This window comes from Melospiza melodia, chromosome 1 (genome assembly GCF_035770615.1).
Source record: "Melospiza melodia melodia isolate bMelMel2 chromosome 1, bMelMel2.pri, whole genome shotgun sequence".
Taxonomy (NCBI): domain Eukaryota; kingdom Metazoa; phylum Chordata; class Aves; order Passeriformes; family Passerellidae; genus Melospiza; species Melospiza melodia.
In genome coordinates this window covers 10,880,542-10,901,744 of record NC_086194.1, presented here as the reverse complement: position 1 = coordinate 10,901,744, position 21,203 = coordinate 10,880,542, and the positions used below count along the sequence as shown (strand labels likewise).

The 21,203-nt window shown below is 41.0% G+C and overlaps 1 protein-coding gene across 5 annotated transcripts in view; it reads left to right on the top strand.

Annotated features, from left to right (window-relative positions):
* DIP2C (disco interacting protein 2 homolog C) overlaps positions 1–21,203 on the top strand; it is a 312,481-nt gene that overhangs the window by 202,480 nt on the left and 88,798 nt on the right. For all 5 annotated transcript variants that reach the window (XM_063148077.1, XM_063148067.1, XM_063148094.1 and 2 more), the window contains 4 exons: positions 247–366; positions 1,309–1,506; positions 12,359–12,450; positions 16,815–16,925. In XM_063148077.1, the coding sequence (XP_063004147.1) occupies positions 247–366; positions 1,309–1,506; positions 12,359–12,450; positions 16,815–16,925 (521 nt within the window). The remainder of the gene's footprint in view (positions 1–246; positions 367–1,308; positions 1,507–12,358; positions 12,451–16,814; positions 16,926–21,203) is intronic.

The window sequence follows — 21,203 nt, the reverse complement described above, 5'->3', positions numbered from 1 at the left end:
AGTCTGTGTGCTGCTTCCTCTCTAATTTTGCAACCTTGCTCTGATATTACTGTATTGGTTTTATTTACATTAGGTGTCACTGTTCCTTTTTGCTTGTGTGTTTTGATGTTAAACCCTTGAGTCGCAGTATGGCATGAAACTGTAGTTGTGGTGGCCTTGCAGTCCTAGACCTTTCCTCAGCCCCCCGATGTCTGGTGGGTGCAGCACAGCCACTGACTGATGTCTCCATTGATCCCTGTCCTGCAGGAGTGCCAGTGAGCAGCAGAGTGTCAGCAAAGATCCAGCAGCTGGTCAATACCCTCAAACGGCCCAAACGACCGCCATTACGGGAGTTCTTTGTAGATGACTTTGAGGAATTGTTAGAAGGTAACATTACCATTTTTCAAAAGGTTTGGGGATCACTTATTAAAACTCTGTAAAATGTTTGTCTCCTATGTTGACTTTATAGAAAGACAAGTAAGCCCTTCCTGCACTGGCAAGTACCAAAACCCCAATGGTATTCAGTGGAAACTGCTGGCAGTGAGCTTGGACATAGTGCTATGGAGTCAAAAGTGTTTCTTGTCTGCTCAGCTCCTGGTTGTGCTTGCAAAGAAATGACAGAAGAGTGTGTAGGGAAGCTTTGCTTTGAGAGCATTCAGCTGTGGGTTACAGCCAGTGCTTTGGAACACTGATGAGAGAAAGTATGTTAGTGAGGGAGCATGCTAAATGTTTTACAACATACTTTGTGTAACAGTGAAGTATGAAAAATGAACTAAATGTAAGATAGAAACAAAGATAAAGCCAATAAATGGAACTTTTTTTAAAAAAGACCAGCGCTTTGAGAATTAGGATTCTTCAGGATGTGGAAATTTAAATAGTCTTCACAGGAATTTATAAGAAAACGTGTAACAGAACATGACTTAAATCAGTCTGTTACATGTTAAAGTACATTTTTGTCAGTAGCTCTGCAGTTCATCTCATTACTGCTTTTTTATCCAGGAAAAAGTATTCTCCATCTCTCTTTAGGAATAAAGAAAGGTTTACTGTTTTGAAGATAAATATATGCATGCTGCCTCAGCAGTTTCTTTCCCTTCTTGTAGAACCAGTGTAAGAACAAGGACTTTTCATTCCTGAGGTGCATCAGTTGCTTGATCTGTGCTAAATTTAAAAGGAAGTTATTCTGTTACATTTCTCTGTTGCTTCTCAATACCTTCTTACATGTCACTGTTTTCAGAACATTTTGCAAAGGTAACTTATTCTCTTGATTACACAGGTGTACACAAGGTATAGAATTTACATGATAACTGTATATCTTTTCATAATCATAAGTTCAACAGCCAGATCCAAACCAGCCAAAGCCAGAGGGAGCTCAGATGTTGGCCATGCGTGGGGAGCAGTTAGGAGTGGTTACAAACTGGCCCCCTTCCCTGGAAGCAGCCCTGCAGCGATGGGGAACCATCTCACCAAAGGCTCCTTGCCTAACCACTATGGACACCAATGGGAAACCACTGTACATTCTCACTTACGGTGAGCACTCTTCGAACTGTTTGTGCTTTTATATATTCTGTATGGTGTGTGTAGTGAATGCATGAATGTAGAGTGAAAAAAAGCCTCATAATAATGCACCTGTTCCATTTGTGAGTAGGGTAAGACAGCTCTGAAGCTGTTGATGTCTGAGTATGGCTTGCTGAGATGTCACAGTATGATTTATTTCAGACAGAGGAAAAGAGCTGAGTAGATATACCCATGGAATAGCAGATTATAAATTAAACCCACCTTTTAAATAGAAATGTGTCCTAGGTCAGATTTTCCTGAAGATTGATGTCCAAATCCATTGCCCTTGGATATCAGCCAGGCTTTGCTCTGCAAAAGCCTAACCTGGTCTACAAAATTCATCAGCTTCCTGAAGAAGTTAATAGGATTTTTTTTCCCCTTTTTTTACTGACATTGTAGTAAGTGTGATTTGAATTATTTCTCCTGATGGGTTAATTGTACAACTAGCAAATGTACCCCCTTGAAATAGATTTGCCAGGATATATTTTAGTGTGACCTTTGGTATGTTCACGTAGTTCAATATACACTGCTTGACAATGTATTGCAACCAAGAAAGGCCAAATAAAAATCAACATAAGGATATCTCTGACAAATAACTCCCATATTGCTTCTGATTTTGAGATGTTCAGGGGACATTTGGGGGATGTTCAAAGGAATTATTATTAATAACTGTCAGACTTTGAAAGTGAGTTGGAACATATCTGTATGCTATTGAGATGGATATAAAAAGTATTTTGCTTTTTTATTTCTACCTTCTCAGGGACTTGGATTTCTGTGCAGAGAATGTTGTTACATGCTCTGATATAGAGGTCTGTCTGTTTTGTTCAGTGCTGAACATTCATTTCCATTCAGGAATCAGACCCAGATGTCTCTGGCCAAAAAGTTCTCTGCCACAAGTTAGGCACTGCAAATACAGTTAAAGGCTTTTAAAGCATAAGAGAACCTTTGCAACTGAGGGTCATGCATGAAACATTTTCCCTTCAGGTGCTTCAGAGTTAAAAATTGACTTAATTTCAGGGGCAAACATACTATTCACCATTGATGAATGTTTTTCTTCCTTAAGGACATTTACTGGAAACTAGGGAAGAATTTTAAAGTTTGCAATTACATGTTTGCAGAAGTCATGTCATCCACTGAAGGCTTTAAATAAATTGGACAGGAAAGGAAATTAAGCTATTACTGAGAATCAGACCATTTTTCTGAATTTGGGATTCTGTCCAGAGAGTCTGAGCATATGTCCCACTTTGCCTGAGGCTGTAGGGTGAGCAAATCAGTCCAAGGAACATATCTGCATGGCTCATGGAGCCACCTAGCCTGCTTCTCTGTTCTAAAATAACTCTTTCCTCTTCTGCATTGTCTGAATCTTGAGAAAAGTAAGACTAAAATTCGTGTTTTTTCACCTTTCATTTGGCAGCACTTTGGGATGTGGTTTTCCTGTTGCCTTTGAGTAGTTTCCTGAGGTCAAGAAAAAATCAGTTCTTTTTTTTTCTTTTTTTTGTCCTGTTTTTATAGATAAAATAAATTGCAAACCAAAACATTTCATAATTTTGCTGAATTCTTCTCTGCTGGGTGCATTTAACACTGATATTTTTTTCATGGGAAATGTTAATTTACTATGCCATAGTAGTTTCCTTAAATGAAAACTACTTTGGAAATGTCATTAACAATACAGCCACCTGCCATTTCACTGGTGACTTTATGGATGATTTTGCTGTAGCTAGTCCACCTTCTGTGCCTGTCATTTTCTAACAATTGCAGGCATGGCAGTTTTTAACTTGAAAATTAATAGACATTAAGGCTTGAAATCATTAAAGACACTCCTACTCATGACTTTTTATCCTTGTGCATAGTTCCACTGGCCCTGGTAGTAATAAACTTTTGAAGGATGAGCTTAGCCACAATCCTGCCACATGGTATTACTATGACACTCAATTTCCTCATGTGCTTGCTATGATCAGGTAACTAAAATTTTAACTATAAGCCCTGATGATTTTCAGTAGCCTCTAGTGTGTATTCCACAGTTATTTAAAGAAATACCATTATGAATTTTCATATATTTCACAAATCGTCATGAATTATAAGAATAATTCTAATTTTCCAGAGTGTTGGTTTTTGAGATGTTGTCATCACTTGCACCTCCTCTTGAATATTTTACCGCTATTTACTCTCTCTGTTTTTTGCTTCAGTCTTTTCTCACACCCCCTTGTCATGGAAATCCTTTTCCTTTATCTTCCAACTTTCCAGTTAAGAGGAAGCTTCTCCTTGATGTTTTTTGATTTCATTCTCAGTATCTTCTCCAGTTTTTTGTCTCTGCATGAGTGAGTTGCAGGTTTGCCTGCTTATCCCACACTTTTTTCCACCTTTCCAAGATGATTTCCAGGAGTGTCTCTGTAGCTATCAGCTAGATCAAGGCCCCTCTTGAGCAGCAGTCCTAATGCCCTTAACACCAAGCATATTTACCTCCTTTTTTGTGGATTGTTGTAGACAATATTGCTTCCCATCCATCTTTGAGGCTGTAACTAGAGTGCCATACACAGCTCGGATTCCTTCCTTCCTTCCTTCCTTCCTTCCTTCCTTCCTTCCTTCCTTCCTTCCTTCCTTCCTTCCTTCCTTCCTTCCTTCCTTCCTTCCTTCCTTCCTTCCTTCCTTCCTTCCTTCCTTCCTTCCTTCCTTCCTTCCTTCCTTCCTTCCTTCCTTCCTTCCTTCCTTCCTTCCTTCCTTCCTTCCTTCCTTCCTTCCTTCCTTCCTTCCTTCCTTCCTTCCTTCCTTCCTTCCTTCCTTCCTTCCTTCCTTCCTTCCTTCCTTCCTTCCTTCCTTCCTTCCTTCCTTCCTTCCTTCCTTCCTTCCTTCCTTCCTTCCTTCCTTCCTTCCTTCCTTCCTTCCTTCCTTCCGACACTTCCTTCCGACACTTCCTTCCGACACTTCCTTCCGACACTTCCTTCCGACACTTCCTTCCTTCCTTCCTTCCGACACTTCCTTCCGACACTTCCTTCCGACACTTCCTTCCGACACTTCCTTCCTTCCGACACTTCCTTCCGACACTTCCTTCCGACACTTCCTTCCTTCCTTCCGACACTTCCTTCCGACACTTCCTTCCTTCCTTCCGACACTTCCTTCCTTCCTTCCTTCCTTCCTTCCTTCCTTCCTTCCTTCCTTCCTTCCTTCCTTCCTTCCTTCCTTCCTTCCTTCCTTCCTTCCTTCCTTCCTTCCTTCCTTCCTTCCTTCCTTCCTTCCTTCCTTCCTTCCTTCCTTCCTTCCTTCCTTCCTTCCTTCCTTCCTTCCTTCCTTCCGACACTTCCTTCCGACACTTCCTTCCGACACTTCCTTCCGACACTTCCTTCCGACACTTCCTTCCGACACTTCCTTCCGACACTTCCTTCCGACACTTCCTTCCTTCCGACACTTCCTTCCTTCCTTCCTTCCGACACTTCCTTCCTTCCTTCCTTCCTTCCTTCCTTCCTTCCTTCCTTCCTTCCTTCCTTCCTTCCTTCCTTCCTTCCTTCCTTCCTTCCTTCCTTCCTTCCTTCCTTCCTTCCTTCCTTCCTTCCTTCCTTCCTTCCTTCCTTCCTTCCTTCCTTCCTTCCTTCCTTCCTTCCTTCCTTCCTTCCTTCCTTCCTTCCTTCCGACCCTTCCTTCCTTCCGACCCTTCCTTCCTTCCGACCCTTCCTTCCGACCCTTCCTTCCTTCCTTCCGACACTTCCTTCCGACACTTCCTTCCTTCTTTCCGACACTTCCTTCCAACACTTCCTTCCAACACTTTCTTCCAACACTTCCTTCTTCTCTCTTTCCTTTTCTTTCTCTCTCAGTCATTCTGTGTCCAAACCTGACAGGTTATTTTAGGAGGAAATCTTTTCTAATTGAGGCATTTTGCTGCATCTACTTGGTGAAACCTTGGTGACCTTGGTCTTGATTCTTACATCAGGCTCTCTCCTGGCCCTGACAAACACAGTGCTGGCCTCTTGCATCCATCCAGGATGCTTTCTTATTTTCCCTTGGTGGCTTTGCGTGCTGAGAAGGAGCTCTGAGAGCCCACAAAATTCTGCTTCTCCAAAGTCTTCCTCACAACTTCCCTTTGCTCTCCCTTGCAGGGGCACCTCTGAGGGCTCAGGACAGAGCCATGGCAGACAGAGCTGGCGCAGTGCTGCAGGGCCCACCTTGTATGGTGCACTGGGATTTCTCCCCTGAGGGTGCTGATGAGGATTTGTGTTCCTGTGGCTTTGAGAGGGGAGTGCTCCAGGTTGGGAAGGGCTTCTAGACCAGAGGGGAACCAATTTAAAGTTGCACTTCCAGCTGTTGCTTAAAATCATTGCTGCCCTCCCATTTATCTTCAGGAGTTCATCAAATTTGTATTGCCTTGTATCTCCTGTCTTTTTCTGCGTGTTTTTTGAGCTTCTTGTCTTCATAGCATGTCAGGACTGGTTTTTTCCACGTGTCTCAGATTACTTAAGATAGAATAAATGTATAACTGCACTTGCAGACTTGATCCTTTTTTTCAAGCAAGTGTTTGAAGCATTTGCCTCAGTTCTTGAAGCTCTTCTCAGTGCCCCAGTTGTAATCTTTATTTAATGTACTCAAAATTCTTAAATTCTTTCTAGTGAATGAAACACTATGAATATCACTTATTTCTCAAATATTTTGTTCCTCTGGGAACTTGTTTAAGTGGAGAACATCTTAGTTAAGTTATTCTCAATCCCTTTATAAATCAAATCACTGAATATACATAAATTGAAATGTCTGAGATATGGGAAGGAAATATGTCTTTATCAGGTTTTATGAGAGTCTGAACTCTGACTAGAAAAGTAATGTGTACTTTGAGGAAAAGGAAGACAATTTCTGGCTTAAAGTTAATCAGAGTAGTGAGGCATTTGGTTTTGGTATTAATAATGAACTGCTTAGTGATTTCTTAGAGGAGAAATGTGAATAAAGGACAATTAAATCCTGTGTAGTTCTTATGATACCAGAACTACTTTTCTTACTTAAAATGGTTGTTCTAAAGATAACCAGAACAGCTGGGAAAAAAGTAAAGTGTTGAAAGTAATTAATCAATAAACAAGTTTTGAGCTTTCTTTTTGTAACCATTGTTAAAAACAACAAAATAAGTACCAGTTAAATTTGTCTGATTCAAAGAATCTAATTTCCTTTATCTTACACTATTTGTGATCAGACTTTTTGAAACCATTTTCAGTAGCTCTGATGTAGTGTTTCCCACATCAGAGACCCCCAGAGACTTCAAGGCTCAGAAAAAAGAGCAGATGTGACTCTCTGGGCAGAGGACAGCTTCTTCCATTTGGATTCTGTGGAGAAGGAAATGCTTGGCAAATGGCATTTGTTTGGAAATGAATTGCTGATTTTAAAAGTAATTTTAAAGCAACTAAACATTTTGGGGCCAGAGGGAGAGGTGATGTTGCTCATACTGGAGATATCCTGGCATACCTTAAAGGCAGCAGCAGGCCAAAACCAGCCAACCCCAAGCCATTCTGCACCTGGTGTGCAATGTACACCCTTTCCTGACCTTTCTGTGAGAATGCCCCAGACCTGGAATTTCACAATTATTGACAGCAGAGAGACAGATTCAAGATCCTTCTGACCAAGCAGCTGCATAACCAAACTGTCCTTACCTCTGAAATAACTCAGGACTCACAGAAGTATGAATAGCCATGGTATAAATCCCCCAACAGATATTAATCTTATGATTGTTCAAGACTTTAAATCTTTATTTCTTTAATAAAAAACCTGAAAATTGCTGGATCATATAATTCAGACTTCAATATCAAGCACTGTTATAGCAAGATTGCTTCTATTCTGAGTGTGTCTGGAGTCCTTAATTCTCTGCAACAGCATATTTTTGTTCTTTTTCTCTGGATCTTTTTATCCCAAAAGACAACAACTTCATTTTCTGTTTAGGCTGGATGTAAAGAGTTCATGAAGAAAGGATTACCAGAGCAGTAAAGCTGCAACTATTATTTTGCAAAGCAAATTAAAAAGCCCTTTTACCTGCATAACATTAGGAAGTTTGCCATTTACCCTAGATTTAATAAATGCTCTTGTTTCTATTTAATACAAGGAATGTTGTACTGTGGTATTGAGAAAATGAATATTTGACAAAATTATTTGCAGTTAAACTTTGGCAGCCTCGCAGTTGCTGTGCACGGAGATTGGTAAGCACCCTCTGGTTTGGCTTTGTTGAGTTAGTGCTGTGTGGTTCTGAAAAGTGTCCTGAAGACAATCAGGAAATTCACTGTGGTTTGTTTTCTGAGTTTTCTCCCTGATACAGCTTTTCTATTAAAACCCTCTTTACATTCAACACAAACATTTAGTCTTTTTACAGATTTGGAAAGGAAGAGGAAGGGGATTTACCTCAGTGTCATGTGAAAAATACCTAATTTTTGTTAACAGATCCCTTTTTGTGTGGTTTTTAACACTTTGTGGTTTCCTTTACCTTCATACTGTGTTGCTTAACCAGATGGGACTGGGTATTAACTCCCTTCACTTGCTAAATTTTATTGCCATCTGAGTAGAGCTAAAAAAAAAAGAAGATGACTGATTACAAAACATATCATTGCTGATGTAGAGTTTATACTGCTCAACTAAATCAAAAGCCCAGTGGCAGGAGGAAAAGGCCTGGCTCCCCATGGGTACTAAGAGCGTTTGTCACAGCTGCCAGAAGGCAAGATGCCTTCTCCATCCTGTCCTTCCCAGCATTTCTGCTTATGTGATGTCTGCCAGATATGGCTCACATTCAGAGGCAGAGGGGTGCTTGCTGTTACTCACTGGACAGTGGGAAGTGTGTGAAGGACCTGAAAGGCCTCCCTGCAGCAGTGTGCTGCTAGGGCATGGCAGTCTGGCAGCAGCACTCTGGCAGAGTCACAGAAGTGGCTCAGTGAAAATCTTTAGAGGAAGATTTATTTCAGTAAATAAGCAATTAGAAGTTAGGCAATCATAGATGGACAGAAAAGCTCTGTTTCTTACCATCTCATGGAGTTATACAAGATTTTGGAAAGGAGCAGCGCAATTAGCAGCTCAGTGGGAGGTAGGAGCAAGGTAATAAATTGTAGTAGCAACAAGGTGTGCATCAACTGCCTGTTGTTGGGGTTTTGCTTTCCAAAATTAGCTAGGGGAACTCTACCAGTCTGCTTTGTATGGGAAATGATTTTGTGACCTGAAAACGGAGGGGTAATTTGTGTTCCTAAACTTCCAGTGCCCAATGTTACCCACAATATGTGTGTGTGACTGGCAGTGCTAGCCCTGGGTCTGCAGGGCCTGGGCCCCTTCCAGACGGAGCCCCTGTGCCTTAAACACCACGGGACACTTCTGTAGATGACATGACAATCCTTCATTTTTTAAATGCATGAAAAGAGCTATCAAGGTTTGTCTAGTGAGATCAGGGTCTGACAGGCACAAATCCTGTGCTGGTGTGGTGGGTAGGAATGTTGTTTGCAAGGACCCTGCTGCAGTGGGGATGGGGACAAGAGTGCCAGGAGCAGGAGGGCTCACAGGGTGTGGTGTTTATAGCAGGGAAGCAGCAGAGCAGCTCCAGGCTCCAGCACTGTGCTGTGCTGCAGAAAGGGCTGAGGCATGTGGCACAGCTGGGAAAGAGGAGCTCTGGCACTGAGCTGGGACACGGGCTGCTCCGCTCACCACCAAGTGAAGCTGTTGCTTGAGTTTCCTACATCCTCTCCGCTGTCTCCAAGCCAGCTCAGAAGATTAATGGCAGTGTGTCTGTCCAAGGAGGGCTGGTGCTTCACTGAACTTGGGCTGAGGACAATGGGATGTATCCCTGGTGGCCCAACCAGATTTCCTCTGGAGCCCGTGGAACGAAGCGATTTATCCTGCATGGGGATGGGCCCTGAGCCCCAGCCCAGGGTGACAGCCTTGGCTGGAGCACAGCTGGCCCCTCAGCAGGCCTCCCACTCCCACAGCACAGATGTGGCACTGCCTGCAGGTCACAGCAAGGTCACAGCATCGGGATTTGTGCAGAGGTTTTAGCAATCAGCTTTTTTCCCAGCAGCGTCTAATCCCTCAAGTTTGCAAAGGAAGAGTTGCTCTGAATTGCAGCCTAGGCAGAACCAAGGAAGGAAACACTTCAAAGATTTCCTTCTGTATAACATCCTCTGTTTCTCAGAGCTGTTATCCTGCAGACATGGAGTCCTTTGTGTTTCTCTTGGTGTCAGGCTGGGGAGGGCAAACAGCCAAGGTGATAAAACAGACCCACGGCTCAGTCCACGTCTGGTCAGGAGTTTGTGCCCATCCAGAAGGCACTGATCTGGCCTTGATCATCCATACATCCCTAGCTCCAGCCTCTGGGTAACTGCTCCTTTTGTGGCCCCTTTTAGTTTAGTTTTTGGAACACAGCTATATACCCTGCTAGAGAAATTACGGAGTTCCCGTTGAACAATTCAGTTCAGGATCTGCCTGGACTTTGCTCTGCTGGCTCACCAGAGTGCCTGGGGGTCCCTGCCTGCCCCTGGCAGCCAACTGGAGCAGCAGCTGAGGGAGGCAGAGCCTGCAAGGGTTGGGCATTATAGAGCTTGTAGGATCTTTGTGTTCCAGCCCCTTCCCAGCTGAATGCAAGCAAGCTGCTTCACTCCAGTTTGCCACAGTTTCACACCAGTAAACAGAGAAGGAAAGGGCTGTAGTGACAGAAAATTCAAGTCTTTTCTGGCCTCTAGAAAATATTGTGGCCATTTTTGTGCAGTTCAAAGTGTATTCAAACAGAAAGGTGAGGAATTAGGAAGGCAGTCTTATATTATCTGTGTCTTAGAAGATGAAATAAAATTTTGACAGTAAAAGAGCATCATGACAAAATGTGTTTAAACTTATTTAAAACTCTACTAGAAACCACTCCTTTAAATTTTGTTAGACTTCGAGAGAGCTTAATTTTGGCATTTATCCAGGACTCTAAGGAGGAAATTATTGTATTGCATACCTGGGCAGCTCTGAAAGAATGCATCTAAATACTGTAATATGATTAGCCCTTAGATTTTTAAAGAAAATATTTGATGGTACATTTGATAGATGAAAAATTAGCAGGAATGTGTCACAAATGTAAATTTAAGACCTGTTACAGCTTTAATCTTTAGAGCTCAGACATAACTTTTCACAGCAGCTCCTTCAATGTTCACTTCAAGTTTAAAAGTGTTTTGTGTAAAGATGGTTCTCTTTTGCAATTCAGAACTTTTTCCAGGCTTTTGATTTCCATTCTCCAATATTCTGTATCATTACTAATTGCTCTTTTAACTTTGTTGCCACTGAAGCTTTAATCTTGAATAACTTAAGTAAAAAGACTATTTGCTTTCTTAAGGCCTCCTTTTTTTTATCCCACTCGTCAAGTTCAAGTGTTAACTGTAGCAGCAGGGAGGATTTCAAAGACTTTGTTTCCATCAAATGCAGGTAGTTCTGTGAGAGTTAATCCTGCAGACATGCTCCTGTGTCTGTGCTGTTTCCAGTGAAACAGAATTGTGTTCCTTTCTGAGCAGCAAGACAGTTCAACATGCAAATACTGGAATAATTCTAATAAATTAAAAACTTTGAAAAGCATAGTTTAATGATACTGTATTACTATTTTCATAAGAAATAATTGCATTTAGCACTTTCTCCATAACAAGCAGCAGTGACCCTTCCAATTTTCCTTCAGTGGGAAAAAATAGAAAATCTGGCCTTCTCATCTTACTTTCTATTTACATCGGATTTGCACTTAAAAATGATTCAGTAGTATTGCATTTTATAACCAGGATGTGGAGATTCTTTTTATAGCAACTGCTGGGCTTAGTTATAAATAGCAATAGTGCATGTTTGGGGCCTGAACTGCTGAACTCCATAGGTAATCCTTTGTCAGAACCTATTATCATTTCAGTCATTGCTGGGCATGAATTAAAGATTTGTTGCTGTCAGAATGAATAGTGCTTAAAGGCAGTACCTGGGGCCAGCCAGGCACAAGGGCTGCTGAACTTGGTGCTGTTCACATGGAAGTAACAAGGTCTCTAAACAAAGGGCATCTGGAAGAGGAAAGATGCCAGTCACTTGAAGGATTAATGAAAGGCTTGTAATGTGGGCAAAGAGGTCTTGGGGTGAGAACTTTTCTTTATTGAATATTGGGGTGGGGATTTGATAAGGATTAGATAAGAGTGGTGCTGGAAAGGTGAAAAAGGGGAGGAGAGAGACGGTAAGGAGGGGTAACTGGGGCAAGTGAAATGAATGAGAGAAGGGAGGGTGTGGGAGCAGGTGAGAAGGAAAAACCAAGTTAAATGGAAGAAGGCCCAGGATTAAAAGTGAAACAGCCATATGTGCTTAGGTTCAGAGGGTCCCTGCTGCTTCAGTGTGCCCATTTTCTGTTTGTTGGGGTTTTCTTTTCTTTGCCTCTACTTCTTGGGACTCCTTTCCTTTTTCTTTGGTGAGAGAATTGCTGTGCTCAAAACAGAACATCACCCTCAAGGTCAGTCTGTGCTGAAATGTGCTGTGTCCAGCTTGCTACAGCTGAGGTGGTAGGGTGATGTCTGGACTTGATGATGTACCAGCCCCTTCTGACAGTTAATTTCAGAGTCAAGATCCAGTTTTCTCCAAAGTAAAACACTTCTGCCATAAAGAAAGCTATTCTCACTTTTCTTTTTGTTTTTAAAGTGCTGCTGTCTTGAAAAAAGAAGTTCAAAGAAAATTTCTGATAAGTATTTAAGTATTTCCAGTAGTCCTAGTAGTGGTGTCATATTTAGTTGGAAAACTAATATAAATGTTCCTACTGTGTGGTTTTGACTTCTCAGGTATTCTTTCTCATTAATAACCTTAAAACATAAGAATTTTTATATTAATTTTGAAAATTTTGTGTTAATAGGCAAACTTTGGACCAGAAGTATGAAGGTTGCTTACAATATACTACATAAATTAGGCACAAAACAAGAACCAATGGTACGACCTGGAGACAGGGTGAGTATCTCAATGATTATTTGTAATAGTTCAAATGCAAATATTGACAAAGAGAGAATGAGATATTTGGGGTGCTCAGAGGAAATTAGTGAAGTGAAATAATGGGATGTGGGACAGGGTGAAATCTGCTCTTTCCTCCCTAAGACTGATCATTCAGACAGATGTTTTGAACTGCATGTTAAGTAACCTGAGCTGGTACCCCCTGAACTTGAAGTTGTGGCAACATCAACAATAAACATTCCCATGGAAAGTGATTTTTGGACATTGAACAATAGTCTGTTTAGCAAAAGCTTGCTTATGGAGCCTGGAGGTGTCATGTGGATAAAAAACTGACTTACTAATGACTTTGTAGTTGTTGAGTTGGTAGAAACAAGAGAAGCGTTGTGGAGGACAAAGACAAGCAAAGTCAGCACATTTTGGCAGCCAGTTGAATAAATAAGTGACACTGACTGATAACAGAGAGAATATTTCCGTTCCTGTTCTGCCTCTGATGCAGCTACTGCGAGAGGCTGAATCTAAGTAGAGGGATAAAGAGAGCAAGAGTTGCAGAGGTAGCACTTGAAGGTGTTAAATGAAGACCAGAACGTCCTATGATTTTGCTAACAATGTACTTACAACCCTACCCCTTTGACTGCCAAGGCTGGCTTAGCCTGCTGCTCATTTTGTCTGCCAGAGTGTGCATAGAAAATTCCACAGGTCCCATTCCAGTTTGGATCTAAGCCATGGAATGGATATTCCAGAACAAATTTGTCAGAAATGCAAATTTTAGTCCTGCCCTAGTGCTTACAGTTGTGAGTGTGGGATTAAGTTTCCCCCTGCTGATAGTGTCTGATAGCAATTCTCAAACTCTTGGTTCACTTGATCCTCTTGTGCCACATGTGAGAAACATGTCTGCTTGCATTACACATGTCTTAGGGCTTCAAAAATGAAAGCATGCATTAATGCTTCCCAGAAGGAAAAAAAGAGGAAAAAAACCCCAAAAGTGACAGTCCTTCCTGTGTTTCTTTTTGAAATAAATCATAAAGAAATTACCTGAAGAATCTCTAGATCCTTAATCTAAATTGCTTCCTACAATGGCATTCAGCCAGGACTAGGATCTGAAGACTCTCTTTTACTTACAAGTGTGTCTCTAAGCAACAGCAGAAGCAGCAAGTTATTCAAGTGTACACATCAAAACAGTCCACCCAGAAATCTCCAAAAGGATAAAGTTCACCTACAGGCAATGTGCATCTCCTTATTTACTGTGTGCTGCCTGCCCAGCTTCATAGTCATTTTCTGCAGAAGTCACTGGCATCTCCTAACGTTAAGAAAGGATTTGTGGATAGTTCAGGCTGAAAACTGGAAGTTTAGCTAGCACAGGACATGTAAGGAACAAATTGCAGCTCATCTAAAATAAGTCAGCCTAGATTAGAGTGAAACAAATGTTTGTAGCTGAGTGCTGAAAGCATATGCTTTGTGTTGTAAAAACCTCTTGCCTGTGTAACAGGAACGTGATCATTTGAGGCAACTTCACATTGAAGATGAGGTGTTACAGCACTTCTGATGCTCTAGGCTGTGATTCTGGCTCTTACACCCCTGTTGTAATAACAAAAAAGCTTTCTGACCTCTTTGAAGATGACTTTTTTCTATGTAATGTGTGTTGTGTGACAACACTTAAAGGCAGTTTTAAATACTAAATGAAATACAGGCACATATTTCTGGTCTTTTCCAAATGAGAATGTATTTGTTTCCTTATTTTGATATGTATAAAATAGTTTATATTTTCTCTTTAAAAACAACTTCTGTCAATGCAATCTGTTTTTCATGACTACCATTACCGCACCTTTTAGGTTCTTTGTCTGAGCCAAGAAGTAAATGAACGTGCCTGCATCTCCTTCCTTGTTTCTGGTATTATACATGGCAAAGTGCATTTGCCTTCTATAGTAACTTCAGAAATTTAACCTTGCATCACCCCAGACAGCTGCCTGGAAATTAATCTTGCTCTCTGAAATATCTACTAGCTAACCGGATTCTCATCTGCTTATATACACTGTATGATTTTGTTCCTTCAGCCCTTTTTGCTTTTACACACATTATTTATTTATTTGTTACAAGTCTGTTAGTGATTAATGTTTTTTGGAGAGGAAGTTAATGCCTCATTCCCACTGGACTTCAGTGAGATTTTTTTCACCTCTGTCAGCTCCTTTTCAAAGATTCCCAGCCAAACCTTCACTGCCTTTATGTAAGCAAAGACCAATGCAAAACCTAAGAACCCTCAAAGTATATTTTGGGATCTTTCAGATGTTTGCTGGGCTCAGCAATCTCTACCATTCCCCCATGCACCTGGCAAAATCCCTGTATTTCCATTTGCATATAGTAAGATCTGCACAGCCATCTCAGCACTTGGATTGTTTAATGTGCAAGCATCCAGATAAAGTAGCAATGAAGAATTGTGAGATTAAAGTCTTCATCCTAAAAACCAGAGATATTTTTGTCCCACTTGGACAAGGCTGGTTAGATTTCTTCTAGTTTGAAGAAATCAAGTTGATGTATGGAAGATGTCTACTTTTGAAGCCTTGTGAAAATTCTGGGTGCACTTACAGTCTCCAGTAACTGAAGCTTGGAGCATACGTGGAAACATCATGATTTTACTTCAAGGAAACTCCAGTGGATGTTTGTGGCAGTAGCAGTTGTCAGTCTCTCTGTTTCTGGATTGAAGGCACTTGAGACAGTAGTTCATGTTTGGACTCAAGTGTTTATTATTTCTTATCAGTAAAACAGTCTCACAACCATAAGTTCGACAGCTTTTCATTAGAAGGCACAAAATGGCCAACAATCTCTTCTTACAAGGTCTTTTAAGACTAAACTATCCAATTAAGAACTGACACCTAGATTATTTTCCCTTTTAACCCAATAACTGATCCCAAAGAGCTGCCATGTGGACTTTTCTGCCCAATTACAAAATGCCACCCAAACCCAAGAAGAAGAAGGAAGAAGGAGCATGAAGAAAAAACCCAGGACAACACCCTGTGCCCTCCATCTTGCTTCCATCCAAACATACTAAAAATCCCAAAACCTAAATTTCTCACCAAGTGATACACATACACTACTCCATATAATCTATTTCGCACTTTTGTGGATTCTAATCTCTCTTGAAGTTTAGGAAACTTTCTCCATGAATGAGGGTCAAAGTCAGTGCTACCCTGGGGGTCAGGGCACTCCAGAGCAGACAGAGAAATATTCCTGGTGCCCTGGGTTTCCACAGATGTTGAAACAGTCAAAAGTCAAGAGCTGCTCAGTAGTTTCAGCAAATGGCAAGGTTCTGTGAAAATACACCCTTGTCCTGTGTGTGAGCCCAGGGGAAAGAGGTTTGGAGTAATTTGCCATGCCTTTGCATGCCACTGCCGTGGAGTGTGCAGGAGTGACCAGCTGTGTTACAGCTGTTTAGGAGTGAGCTGGGAATTCCCATCTGACTGAACTGAAATAAAGCCACAGAGGGGATCCAGCCACTAAGGCCATTCCCCAGTGAGAGCAGTCCTGTTCCTGCCCTTGCCAGGAGAGCTGTGGGCTCTCTGAAGTGGCTGGATCCTCAGCAAGGCTGTGACCCCTCCCTTCTCCTTTGCCTTTGCCTGTGCAGGATCTCAGGCATTGTCCTGCCTCAGGCAGGGCCTGCAGGGTTGAGCTGCACAGCTCAGACCCACTGAGCATTCTGGTGATCTGTGATTGGTTTTGGCATTCTTTTATCTAAACAATTCCCCAGCCCTAGCCCTGAAGCTGTTAAGTTCAACAAATCCACACCTAGGTTGGAATGTGATATGGGCAGCTCTGGATGTGACATTTGCTTCTAGGTACCAGTTTTTGTGTGTACACAGCACACAGAAACTTCACACTGGGACAGCAGGACAGTCCTGGAACAAAACTGTTGTATGAGGCAAAGTGTAGTGAAACAAAACAGTGTGTTAATGATTGGCATAGTGACATCCTAAGTCTGGATAATTTGATTTGGTCTCATGTAAACTTCAATTTCAGTAACTTCAAGCAAATTATTACATTAGAATCTAAAATCCTTCTAATTCCATTTACTTAGGTTATTTAACACTGGTAAAGCAATCAGTTAATTCAGAACCAGATGAAAGGTGTTGTCAATGTAGAAAACAATGCAGCATGAAAGTATTTAACTACATCCTAAGTGAAAATAGTAATGAAAAGAATATTTATCAGAGTAAATTCCTTCTGATTCCTCATTCATCTGTTATTAGAGATTTGAATAGCTGTCTTAGAAGTGCTCCAGTATCATCTGCATCCAAAAGGAAGCCTGCAAACTCCAATTACTGTGATCTGACACCTAGGATAAAACATTTTTAATGTAAATTTCTCTCTTTCAGGTAACCCTGGTGTTTCCTAACAATGATCCTGCTGCTTTCATGGTGGCATTTTATGGCTGCCTGCTTGCAGAAGTTGTCCCCGTCCCTATTGAAGTGCCACTTACAAGAAAGGTGGGGAACTCACTTTCTTCTCTTTACCCCATTTTAGCACTTACATCAGAATAAATCACAACTGAACATAGCTTTTGAGTACATTTTTGTGGTTAGCTCGCTCTGAATCTGAGGACACCAAGATAGTGCTGTGTGGTGAATTATATATAGTTCCTTCTGTTTTGTGATAGAAAATCTGAAGATGTGCTTGCAGTTTCAGCAAATGCAGCTCTGCATGGAAAATGAGAGGAAAAATTTTCAAGAGAACAGCTTTGCCAGTCATAGATGGATTACCTTTGTTGCCTTTTAAAGCCTTCTGGTGTTGGCCACTGACAAAGAATCATTGGCAACAACTGCTGATTTTCCACCTGTCCCTGCAACCCAAGCTATGTTATAATGCCTCTGGTGCTGTGTGTGCTTCTTCAAAGCTGTTCTGGAAATGCCTTCTCCTGTGTCTGTGTGTGCATGTGTGTCCCAAAGCTTCTGTCACCATGGTCACCTCTGCCAAGGGTGGCACTTGAACAAGTTCAGCGCAGGAGTTCTTGCCACACAACAAGTGTGTGAACAACATACATTCATAGAGAAAACTGACCACTGCTAATCAAAGGCATTTCACATCCAGTGTTGGTTCAAAGGTACAACCACATATCCCAGAGAAGTATTAGGAGACAGCTAGACCAGTTCCAGCTGGAAGGACAGTCTAGGGGAACTGAGGAGTGGAGGTGAACCACAGCTGGGTCACTTAGATAGGTTCTGCAGAATCTGAGGATGTGTGCCTTGAAGGCTGTAAAAACAGCAAAATGTATTTATTAATTACAAGGTTGTTTTTGGTCATATCCCCTTAATTTGCCATGTCTGGCTGCCCCCATATACCCCTTGTATAATTGCTCTTTTATTAGCTAGCACTAATAATGGCTTAGTTTAATTATTTGGTCTGGACTTGTTCACACAAAGAGAACAAGTTCACACTTGTTCTCTAATCTTAACAAGTTTTCTTTTTAAAGTGAATTGTTTTGGGAAATGTTGACTGAAGCCATGAGGCGCCCAAGCTAAGGCCTGAGCAAATGTGTTGCATTGGTCAGATTTTCAATATTTCCATTGTCAAGGGCTTTTCTTTGAAATGTTCCAGTGTTAGGGTGCTGTGGAGCCGAAGCTCAAATCTTAGTTTCGTGGACAGAAGGAAGGACCAAGGGAAAGAGGAGACAGGATGTGCTCCAGATTAAACTGTCTGAGACTGGAGGAAGGAGGCAGGAGAGCTGGAAAGGCCAAGCAGGGGGAATGGATGGGATCTCAGCCTCCATGCCTGCTTTGGGGAGGAGGGTTATGCTGTTTCATTTGTAAAATTGTTTGTGAAAAAACATTTGGGAGCATTGAGAGGTGGACAGGGCTGTAGAATGAGGATGGTGATTTTAGTGGAAATGTTTGCATTGGGCTCTCATTGTGCCCTCACATCTGAGGGCAGTGCATTTACTCTGAGGCAGTTGCATAACATGGTGCATTATTTTGATAAAAACCAGAGATTTTTTATGCATCAACAAAATAAGGCCAGCAGAATATGTACATTTTAAGATCTTACAGAGTGCTTAAATGGGTAAATCTGCTTTCATTCCATGAAAAAATAAAGAAGCAACATGGTTTTGAGGGTAAAAAAATCTAATATGTCTTTCTCTGTTACTATTCTCTGAGGTCTAATGACATTTTAAAGCACATAGATAGGTGTAAATTTGATTTATTTTGGAACATCTGATACCACATCCATGCAGTAAACTATAAAATCCAGCTGTCCAAGTAAATACTCTGTGTCAAATGAATAACTTACCCTAATTTGGCTGCACCTCTTGGGTGTTTTTTTTTTAAATATGTATCTATATATGGATATATAAATATACACTTACACATGTGTGTATATATATGTTTATATAAAGGAATATCTACAGACTCAGACTGTTTATCTTTTGCCACAGTGTTTAAATATCAAATTAATAACACAATAACAGAGATGTCAGTTAAAAAAGCAACATGATCCATACTCTATAAATAAAGCTATGCAATCTCACAGCATATACTATTTCAAATATCTTTGCATTTGTTTATATGGAAAGGCAACTGGAGTGGAAACAATGAGATGAAAATCATGTTCTGAGTGGTCCCAGAAGGAATACCTCTGCCTGGTCAAATGGCAGTGGATTGCTCCTGGCATCCATGGGAAGATGTCATTCCTGTCATCACACAATGGCCTAGGCTGTTATTTTCTGCTTTCCCATTATTTATTCTCTGCTCTGCATGCTTCAGTACATTCTGGCAGTGGACATCTTTTGGGTTGCTTTCTGGAAGACAGAGAAGTGAACTAGAAAATAGACCAGCAATTGAATTTTATATTATACTATAGGCTTACAGAACAATAAGCTGATACAAGATGAGCTATTTCAGGTAGTTATGTTAGCAGCCATTTTTAATATTTAAAGTTGGTACTAGCAGCTTTAATACTGCTCTACATTTTCATAAAGAAGAGTGTTTCACAGCTCTGTGCAGAATTTTGTCCCTGGCAATTTAAAACTGAGCAGTAGTTTTTGCAGCCAGGTAGACTTTTGCCTTACAGATTGCTCTGCAGACATCTTTGCCCACATGGAAGTAGCAGCTTTTGCATTACCAGCATATATTTTGTGTGTATTCTCTTTTTTATTTTTAGTATAACTGTAATTTTTTAAGATTTTGACAGGATATTTTCCCAGTTCACTGTTAGGTGAAGGTCCATCTTGCCTTGCTCTTTCCTTCTGCATCCCACCATTAAGTTGACAGAGTACCTGGAGTGCTCCCACGACTCCAGGGCATGTGTGACCTGGCATCTGGGATGGATTGTATGAACATCCAGCAGCCATGCAGCATTTTCCAGTTTTATTCCCAGAAAGCTTCCTAGTGTTTGGCAAAGAAAAATTGGAAATTGGAATTCCTGCAGCATGGTTTTGGTCTTTAGATTTGGGACATACGATCGAAAATTAAGAACCAAAATCCCAAACCAACTCTTCATTCTAAAAGCAGCAGCCAGGGGTTCTGCAGTCGTTGTAACATAGAACAAGCAGAATTTTTATTTCTCCTCCTTTCCCTGAATTTGGTACCATTGCAATGCCTTTATCATCAACACTTCACAAAATTGTTAGAGCTAATCCTCATCCCTTCATTTATAGGTTCTGTTCTCTCAGAATGGTGTGCCTCTCTCAAAATTTGTTTATGTTTCCCTAACATTAGCAACCAATGTGTCCTATACAGCATCTCTTCCTTCAGAACTGCCACTCATGTAAATCTTGTGAGTTGCAAACTATGTCATGGCATGTGCTGTCAAAGTAGATGAGATGGGAGTTTCAACATGTTGAGTTCTAGTTCAAACAGTGATTTACTATGTCCCTCATGAAAAGATTTTAAAATAAGGTTTTGATTTCTTTTTCTTTGTATTTTTTAGGTCAATGTTTTTTTCCATTTGATTGGCGCCATGAAAAATATTGTTATTCTGCTCTGATACAGTCAGGGGAGCTAATCAGTTTTAATCTAAAAATAACATTTTTGTCCTCCAAGCACATTCACAGTTATGCTCAGTCACATGCTGTGAACATAGGAAGAAATCTATCCCTCACAGATCTTCATGGCCTCCTTATCACAGGCAGAATTTGTAGCAGGGTGTGTGTGACATGAAAGCATGTAAAAATTAATTTCTCACTCAAAATGCTATTTTCTAGCCTATTAGATCTAATGCTATGTGTGCTTCCAGCAGGCATTTCTGTACTTTTCCAGATGCTGACTGTCACAGTGTGATTGAAAGAATTGTGTATTGTCATAGGAAATCTGGAGAGACCCACTCCAGGACACTTGAGGTTTTTTTAAAGGATGCTTCATACAGTGTATGCTTCATACAGGTGTTTTTGAGGAGCTCTTTTTATTCAATCCTGAAAAGTTATGAAAGCTTTAACAGTAGCCAGGGAGGTATATCTCCTCCAAGACAGTGAAATTGTCCCAGTCATATCTTTCTTTGAAAGAATTCTAGTCCAAAGGAAATACACCTTGACATCTTTCCTAGTGTTTCAGGGCTCGAGATAAAATGAGCTTTTCTTTCTCTCAGCTTTACTCATTGTAGGGCTGTAGTGTGCCAGACACACTGGAGCTCTCCATGCTTTTGAACAGCTTTTGACAAAGCATCTCTTTCTCCCCTACATTTAAAATATGTACAAAATGTTTCATATATTCCTTTCAGTGGTATAGACTTCCAGTCCCCCCACAGAATGTAAATTCCTGAGCCCCCTGTGCAAA